The sequence below is a fragment of the Lactuca sativa genome, chromosome 8 (genome assembly GCF_002870075.4).
Source record: "Lactuca sativa cultivar Salinas chromosome 8, Lsat_Salinas_v11, whole genome shotgun sequence".
Taxonomy (NCBI): Eukaryota; Viridiplantae; Streptophyta; class Magnoliopsida; order Asterales; family Asteraceae; genus Lactuca; species Lactuca sativa.
Window position 1 is genome coordinate 309,853,844 of NC_056630.2, and position 9,516 is coordinate 309,863,359.

At 45.1% G+C, this 9,516-nt stretch overlaps 1 protein-coding gene across 1 annotated transcript; it reads right to left on the reverse strand.

Annotated features, from left to right (window-relative positions):
* Positions 1-1,326: 1,326 nt before the first annotated feature.
* LOC111912521 (uncharacterized) lies at positions 1,327-2,856 on the reverse strand. Its single transcript, XM_023908249.2, has one exon. The coding sequence runs from the start codon at positions 2,854-2,856 to the stop codon at positions 1,327-1,329; it is 1,530 nt and encodes a 509-aa protein (XP_023764017.1).
* Positions 2,857-9,516: the final 6,660 nt, after the last annotated feature.

Sequence of the window (9,516 nt, forward strand, 5' to 3'; positions counted from 1 at the left end):
TGTTGTGGAGGGGGCTGTGGTTGGTGATAAGTCTGTTGGTGATGGTTTGAAGTCGTAATATTTCCTTGTTTTGTTTAGTCTATGTGTTTTGCTTTGCATTGGTTGAATTGCCCAGAACAATGTTTTTTCTTATATATGTATGTGTTTGATATGCACTAAGCATTATCTATTGTCTCCTTTTGCGTTTTGTGCTTGGCTTGTTCGTTTATTGCCTATTACTCAAGATGTGCCAAATATTTTCCCTTGTTTGTTATTATTGACACGCTAAGTGTTCACATTGAGTGCGCTTAGCACTCATCATTCAATCGTTGGAGATTATTACACTAAGTATGAGAAGTCAGCAATTGCATTACTATTTAACCGTGGGGTTTTTAAATACACTGAGTATTAAGCTCATGTCGCTTATGCATGAAATTTTATATATGTCGAGTACTAAACTCATTCCTTTAAATATAGGAATACACTAAGTATCAATTCTCATGTCACTTAGCATGGATAAATGTACTCTAAGTACTTCTAAGGTGCAATATACTCAATGGGATATCAACCAACTAGAGTTACATCATTCCTCTTCCTTAGAAAAAATATTTCTTTAGGTTCCTATCATTCCATGTTCTTGGAATGGGTCTTCCTTCCATCGTCTCTAACACATATGCCCCGTTCCGGTTTGCCTCTGTGACCCTGTATGGGCCTTCCCACGTTGGGCCTAGCTTTCCATGGGGCTGTGCCCGGCTGGCCTCATTTTTCCTCAAAACACACTCACCCACATTGAAGGACTTCTCCTTTACCCTTTGGTTGTAATACCTTTCTGTTGCATGTTTATACGCAGCTTGGCGTACTCCCGAATCTTCGCGCTTCTCCTCTAGGATATCTAATTTTATCCTCAGGCCTTGTACGTTGCTTTCCTCATCTTGGTTGTCCACCCTTAGCGTATTCACTGCCACTTCCATGGGGAGCATGGCTTCAGTCCCATATGTCAAGCTGAAAGGGGTTTCCCTTATGCTTTTCCGTGGTGTAGTCCTGTATGACCATAACACCATTGGTATCTCCTCTGCCCAATTCCCTTTTGCTTTGCCCAACCTCTTTTTGATCCCATTGACAATGGTTCGGTTGGACACCTCCGTTTGACCGTTCGCTTGGGGGTGTGCCACCGATGTGAAGCGTTGGCTTATCCCTTTGGCAGTGCACCATTCTCTGAACGAGTTCTCAGTGAATTGCAAACCATTGTTACTGATGAGAACCTTAGGTGTTCCAAATCTTGTCATGATGTTTTTCCACACAAATTTTATCATGTGCCTCCCAGATATGCATGCCAATGGTTCAGCTTCAATCCACTTTGTGAAGTAATCCACAACTACCACCATATACTTCAGCTTCCCTGGTGCTTCTGGGAATGGACCCACTATGTCTATGCCCTACTGGTAGAAAGGCCACGGGCTGGATATGTTGCTTAGCGGCGCCGAGGGTTCCGCCTGCACTGGGGGCGTAAGATTGACACTCCCCACATTTCTTGGTTACTTCTACTGCGTCTTGATGTATCGTTGGCCAGTATACCCCCATTCGTAGCACCTTTCCTGTCAAAGCCCTCGCTCCTTCGTGTGCGCCTACCTGCCCTAAGTGTGCTTCCTTCAATATCTCTCTCCCCTTGGCTTGATCTAAACATTTTAGCCATGGAGACGTGAACCCCTTCTTGTACAACTTCCCGTTCACCATTGCATATGAGGGCGCCTTTATACGTATTTTTCTGGCTTCGTCATGGTCGTTTGGCAACACCCCTCTCTGGAGGTATTCCCGGAACGGCGTCATCCATGTGGGTCCTGCGGGGGTCAGGATGTTCACCTGCTGTTCATCAATGCTTCTCTCCCGGAGCACCTCCACTAAAACTTTCTTTGACAGGTGGTCGAAACAAGTGGACGCTAGCTTGCTCAAAGCGTCTGCCCTCTTATTCTCACTTCTGGGTATCTGCTTGATTGTAAATTGGCCGAATGATCCTACTAGTTGCTTTACCATCTTTACATACCTTCCCATTCTTTGGTCTCTTACCTCAAAACTCCCATTGACTTGGTTCGCTGCTAACCTTGAGTCGGTTAGTGCTGTTACAGCTTTCGCACCCATCTGTTTGGCGAGTCGCAATCCTGCGAGCAGTGCCTCATACTCCGCCTCGTTGTTCGATGTATGGAAGTCGAAACGGAGGGTGTAGGTTACCTCTTCTCCTTCTGGACTAGTCAGGATCAGCCCCGCCCCTGAGCCTTCCCTGCTGGGCGCTCCGTTCGTGTACAGGGTCCATGAACCATCGCCGGTAGGGGCCTCTTTAACTACCCACACCTTTTCTTTCGCCTGGTTCCCTCCGTCAGGAATTTCTAGTAAGAAATCAGCCAACGCCTGCCCTTTGATACTTGTTCTTGGGCGGTAGTTTATGTCGTGCTCTCCCAGTTCAATTGCCCACTTGGCCAGCCGACCCGACGTCTCCGACTTAAGCAAGATCTGTTTAATGGGGTAGCTTGTGAGTATCTCAATTTGATGTGCCTGGAAGTATCGCCTTAATCGTCTCGCAGCGTAAATGAGTGCCAGCACCAATTTTTCCAGCGTGGGATAATTGAGTTCTGGTCCTTTCAGCGCTCTGTTAACAAAGTATATCGGTCTCTGCTCTCCTTCCCTTTCCACAGCCAATACCGATGATATCGCTTCACCTGACATCGATAGATACACTTGTAATGTTTCTCCCGGGATGGGGGTTGCCAGGGTCGGCAGCTTGTGCAGTGCCTCCTTGATTCTCTGGAGCGCCTTTTCAGCTTCATTCGTCCATTGGAAATTGTTTTTCTCGATGCATCCCTTTAAGGTGTGGAACAGTAGCATAGCCTTGTCGGCAGATTTTTAGATGAACCTACTTAGAGTTGTGAGCTTCCCGTTCAGACCTTGTGCATCTCTAAGAGAGTTTGGGGTTGGTATCTCGATGAACTCGTCGACCTTGATCGGGCTGGGCTGGACGCCTTGTCTAGTAACATAGTAACCCAAGAATTTCCCCTCTTGCACTCCAAACGTGCATTTGGCTGGGTTTAGTTTCATCTTGGTTACCTCTAATGTTTTGAAAGTGTCTTTGATGTCTTGCAACATTTTTTCTTCATTTGGGCTCTTGATCACCATATCATCTACATATACCTCAATATTCCTTCCAATTTGCTTGGCGAATATCGAGTCAACTAGCCGTTGGTATGTCGCCCCTGTGTTCTTTAACCCGAAAGGCATCTTGGTGTAGCAGAACGTGCCATGGTCTGTATAGAAGGCTGTTTTCTCTTCGTCTTCTTTGCTCATCAATATCTGGTGATACCCTTTGTATGCATCCAAGAAGCATTTTAGCTTGTATCCCTGTAGCGACTCTACCTTCTGATTGATTTCCGGGAGTGGGTAGCAATCTTTAGCGCATGCCTTTTTTGGATCAGAAAAGTCGATGCACATGCGCCACGACCCATCCTGCTTATGGACCATAAATGGGTTTGCGATCCATGTTGGGAACGTCGCCTCCTTACTATTCCGATATCCGTCAGCTTAGACACTTCTGCATTGATCGCCCTGTTACGGTCTCTTCCTTGTACCCTTTTCTTCTGCTTAACCTCTTTTACCCCCGGTTTGATCATCAACTTATGTTCGATGACCTTCCTTTCTACCCCCACCATATCCGTGGGGGTCCAAGCAAATACATGTTTGTAGCGTTTGAGCAGGTCAACCAGTGCTCTTCTTGTGTGGCTTGGGAGGTCGCTTCCAACATCGATCGGCTGATCGCGATATCCCTCATTGATTACCTCCTTCCCTTTTGCCGGATTTCCCCTGGGCCTCTTGGGCCCTTTGGTTATTTCTACTGGCTTCATAATCGTATAGCACCACAATTCTCTGGGCGGAGTGGCCAGAATCGTAGCTTCGCCCTTTGGTGTGTCGAATTTCATGATCCCATGCATGGTTGAAGGTACGGCCCCTAGCTTCAAGAGGGCGGTCCTTCCCAAGATGATGTTGTGTTCCGCCGAGTGTCGAATGACCACAAAGTCTATCAGGGCAGTCTTCTTCCGCTGCTTGTCGTGGCTAGTGATTGTTAAGGGGAGGTGGATCGTGCCTAATGGCCACAGGCTGTGGCCGGTGAATCCCACCAGCCTACCCGTCGTAGGTCGCAAATTGTCTTTCCAGCGATCCGGGAGAAGCCGGAAACAATGCTCATAGATGATGTCTACTGAGCTCCCGGTGTCGACATAGACCCTATGGATAGTCACGTCTTTGATGGATGCCTGTATTATTAGAGGGTTGTCGCCCTTCCAACCGTTTGGCCGAGGATCCTGTATGGAGAACGTGAGCGCACGTGCTGGAGGTTTAACAATGATTTGCTCTCCTCGCTGTTCCTCCCTACTTCTTTTGTTGCGTATCATGAATATCTCTTTGGGTTGAACTCCTTCGCGGGATGGACCCTTGGCGTTCTCAGCATCGAATTTGGCGCGTAGGCTTCGCGCCACCTCCACCAGGTCTCCCTTAAGTTGTTTCTCCTCCATCTCCTTCTTTAGCATCGAACAGCTAGCTGTATCATGCGTTTTGCTTTTGTGGTACTCATAGTACCGACTCTTAGATGAATTGGCTGGCTGCTGTTTCTCAGACACTGCATATACATCTGGGCGGCGACCCCGTCTGTCGTCTTTAATAAATGGTCGGAAACGCGGTGATGGTCTTCTTGCTTGGCCATAGTGTCTTCCTCCCCCTCGGAAGTCCGCGTGGGTCGAGTGGTGATGTCTAGTCGCCATAGCCTTCAAGTAGGCCTGCTTGGCTGCCTCACCCTCTTCCTGCCGTAGGTACCGCTCCACTCTTTCTTTCAACTCAGCTCGTGTTAGAGGCTTCTTTCCCATGAGTTTTTGCGAGAGGGGCCCAGGCAGGAGTCCCCATGTGAAAGCACCAGCGATGAGCCCTTCGTCATGCCCCGGTACATCCAGCGTAGCGTTTATGAACCTTGTAAAGTATTCTTGAACAGTCTCCCCCTGCCTTTGTTTGCAGCCTATAATTGAATGATAATCGCCTTTGTATTTACGTAGCTGCATGAAGTTGGTGAAGAAGAGGTATTTGAGCTGAGCGAAGTTTGAAATGCTGCCCGGTTGTAGCGTTTTGAACCATGTGCCGGCGTTGCCATCGAGTGTCGTCGGGAAGTATGTGCACCAAAACTTCTCGTTAAGTTTTAACGACGTCATCGTCCATTCATACGTATCAATGTGGCTATCTGGGTCGGTGGTTCCATTGTACGTTTTAAGCGTCGGGAGCTTCGTAGTGTTTGGTATGTCGTAATCCAGCAGCTCTTTAACAAACGGAGATGTTACACTCCGGGAAAAACCATCCTGATTTGGAGCAGTTGACATCCCTTGCTGGTATTGCGAACTCATTCCATGCTGTAGGGGCGTAAAGTAGCTTGGGCTTGGTCCATAAAAGGGGTATGGTTGGAATGGTAACTGGAGGGGATGGCTAGTGGAGAAAGGGTGCATGGACGTAACAAGGTTGATCATTATCGGCTCTTGTAAGCTGTTGTTCGGGGGAATAGTCGGTCCAGTCCATGCTCCGACCGTTGGGAATACGGGTGGTGAGTTGTTCATCATGATTTGCGCCAATGGTGGTAATAGCGTTGCGGAATTTTGTCCACCAGTCGTCTGGAACGATGTAGATGTTAGAAACGACGGTGAAAGGTTGAAAATGTGGCTCGATGGAGGTGCAGTTGAGTGGATTGTCCGCGTCTGTTGCAGCGGCGGCGCAAAGAACGGTGGCGTCTGAAGCTGTGTGGGCAAAAGTAGCTCCACCGGAGTTGCTCTTTGCTGAGAAGACAACGGTTGCGAAATATTTCCGGCGGCTGCTGTAGAACTTCCTTCGCCCAAAACTAGCCTATTGTTCGCTGTAGGCGGTGGCGTTTCGTCCAACATCGCCATGGGACGTATGGAACTAACTGGTCGTCCCTCGCTACCATTGGACGCCATTGATGCTTGATTTCATGCTTTTGTTTGTGTTTTTCGTCTCACAAACGGATGGCGCCAAATGATGGAACCTTGCTCTTGATGAGACCTTGCTTCTGACTCTGGGATGAGACCTTCTTGGTTGCCTGGTTTTAACTGCAAGATCACAAAGAACAAGGGCCGTCAGCCGATTCCCGGGAGGAGTTCCCGGGAGAACGCTCCGACTGTCAAGTTAGGATGGCTTTAGGGTTTGTGTTTGTTCTTTCTAGATCGGTTGGGGAGCTTCCCTCTCTAGTATGAGAACGCGTCCTTTTATACCTAGCGCCCCTGCCTGGTCCGTACCAGACATGATCAATTTTTTGGGGAGACAGGATCAGAGGAGCTGATTGGAGGGTCATGCGCCTTCCACTGTCAGAGCGCTCTCATTGGCTTTGACGGTAATGCTCTGATCCCACTGTTTGTCTCCTGGCTGTACTTTTGTCTTGGAGCGAAGAGCGTCACTTGGCGGGCGCGAGCCTTTCGCCTAAGCGTTCCGCTCCCAGGGGCGCCAGCGGGCGCTGAGCATGCTGGGCTGGATCTGGCTGGTGTGCCCGGTTCTAGGGCTTGGATGCAACTCTGTTGTGCTGTCCTAGGCACGCCATCAAGAGACTTTTGGCCGAAACAACGTAAATGATAATCAAAGGTCTCAACAATAGTAGCGCAACGGTGAAAAGTCTGGCAAAAACGGACATTAGATGAAGGAGTTAAGGATTTTTAACGGACTTTTCAACTCCCGCTCCGTTAAAAATAATTAATTAAAAATAAATTCAAAATTTTCCGATGGATTCTAAACGAGAGTTGTAGAGCATATTCTTAGCTACGCGTGTATATAAAGAACGTCGAAAACGGAGCTCGTACGCAAAAGTTATGGACTTTACAAGTTCGGGTCATGAAACCCCATGCTGTCAGGAAAACTCACGAGGTGAACAAAGAAAAAATCATGAGGTGAGCTGTCAGTGACCCTTCCGGAGCAAGTTAACGAGTGACGCATGCCATGACGATTCAGGACCGAATTCACGACGTGAGTTATGCAAAACTCACGACGTGAGAGTCAAAATGGTGCCTATATATAGAAATTGAAGCCTTCCGAGTTTGGTTGCTCAACCCCATCCTCTCTCCTACTTCTACACGCTATTAAACCATTCTAAACCACCCTGAAGCCTCGGTAACACTCCTAGAATACAACGCAAGGCCCGACGCCCCGAAGTTCCCGAGACACTGCTTCTCTCCAGTTGAAGAACTATCTTCGTGAAGCCCCGTTTTTTCATACTTGAGCCCCGAAGGAAGTTTTGCACTCCTGAGATCCCCGAGAATCTCGAGATTTCAACTCTCTCGAGTCGAAGTTCTGCTCGATTCTTCTCTCGACTACTTCAAATCAACCACTTCAACCAAGTGAGTTCATACCCCTACAATTTTATTTTCCAAATACTTTATAAATGCTTTTATACACTTTTAAGGTGGGGGGATACAAGTAAACAGATGATTATCCTCGTGCAAAAAACATCAATCTTTTGCTATACTTGCTGTTAATTAATCAATCATATGGGATTTATAACTAGTATACAAATGGATTTACTACACGTTTAGCAGTTTTACCAAACATATTACTTCAAATGGCTTTCTTAAACGTTTTTACATGTTTAAAACTATTTATCAAACTGTCTTACACACTGTAAGTTCCTTTCAAACTCTATTACAAAGGTGTTTTCAACACAAAGGTTTTCCTTATACTTAACCTGCCTTATCAAACAAAATACTTTCAATCGTTTTATAAACTGACATCAAGTCGATCTTTTCTTAGATATTAATCTTTTTCAAAGGTTTTACAAAACTTCTTTTATGCTTTTATATTATCAAATGCATGCCCATATATATAGTTATATAAGTAATGTTTAAAGGACTTAAGGAGGCTAACTCACTCTATTTCCTTTTCCTCGTTGGGATGTGGCTATGGGGTATCGGTTATCCGTTCGAATGTCGTCTAAATATTAGTTATATATCATGTATACATATGTAGACATAAAAGTTTTCCTCAGTCAATTCAGTACCTTTGAGTAGCGAAGGCATACTTCAGGTTATACACGTACATTACTAGTAACTATAATAAGTGTAGTTAGGAGATACTATTTACCATTCCAAGTACAAGGAATCACACAAGATTCAGTTCATTCATGAGTCTATACAATACATTACATGTTACATGAATATGTTTACATAGATACACTTCCATGAATCCTCTTACATGGATACTTTTACCTAGATACTATATGATGAGATTGTTGGGTTTTGAGCAATCTAACACTTCCTAAGTGTGCATGCAACCCTAATAAACCTTGGATCTATGTTTGTCTAAATACATGCAAAATAATAATTTTCCAAGGTTTATAACCTATCTAACATGGCATGGGGAACATTTCAACATAAAAGAGTTAGAAGAGATTACATACCTTTGTTGTGTTGGGTTCTTAGGAGTTTGAGGGCCAAGCACCAATAGTGTGAATGCCTCAAATGGAATCACAAACACCACAAACTCTTGGAAAACTTTGAGAGAGTATACACACTCTTGTATTTTCGGCCACACACATGCACACACACACTAGAACACTAGCTTTCTCTTAGGCTATCTTAGGCTCTCTTTCATGCTCCATAAGCATGCTTATATAGTATGCATGGTTAGGGTGAAACCCTAATAACCCATGTCTTTTCCTATTCCAAGGATCCATGGGTTAAAAGCTCCATGGATCATCCATGGACTTCCACATAAGCCTAGCCCATTAACAAATGAGTATTAGCCCACACTATATAAAACAAATAGCCCATAATTTAATTAGTATTCCTTTTAATCTCTAAATTAATCCATAATTAATTTAAGACTAAAACTAATTAAATAACGTAACTTCATATTAATATATTATAACTCATAATATATTAATAAACATATGTGTATAACTCTCATAAAATTATCCATAATAGTTTGGATGAGATGCAACCCAAATGGACCATGCCGGTCGGGTCAAGTATATACCAAATAAGTTATGGACTTAGACACCTTATCCAACAGACTCCCACTTGGATAAGTCTAATAACTATATTTGCCTATAACTTCAGGAACCAACCAACAATCGTAGCTCTCGAAAACTCCCTCGAACAATGAAGACTCTGTCGAACTATGAAGCGCCATTTTAGATAAGTGATCACATAATCCTCTGTTCTCATGATATCAGCCGGACAAACACATGGAACTATGTCTTGCTTATTGTCTAGCAGTTGTTTCTCGATTATCCGATTTGTTTGACGAAGAACTTCACTGAACACATCGGTTTAGTTCTGACCAGGCCTGGTACATGGGTCAACACAAAATCGTCGAGGGGCCCGGATATCGCTTCTATTTCTAGAAGGAACAGATAAACTTCGACTGATATGCTTGTTCTACTACTTATTGAATTGTACACAAAGGCACGTTTTATAACATCAAGTTACTGATGCGTTTACGTGCAATCAATGCACAACCAAC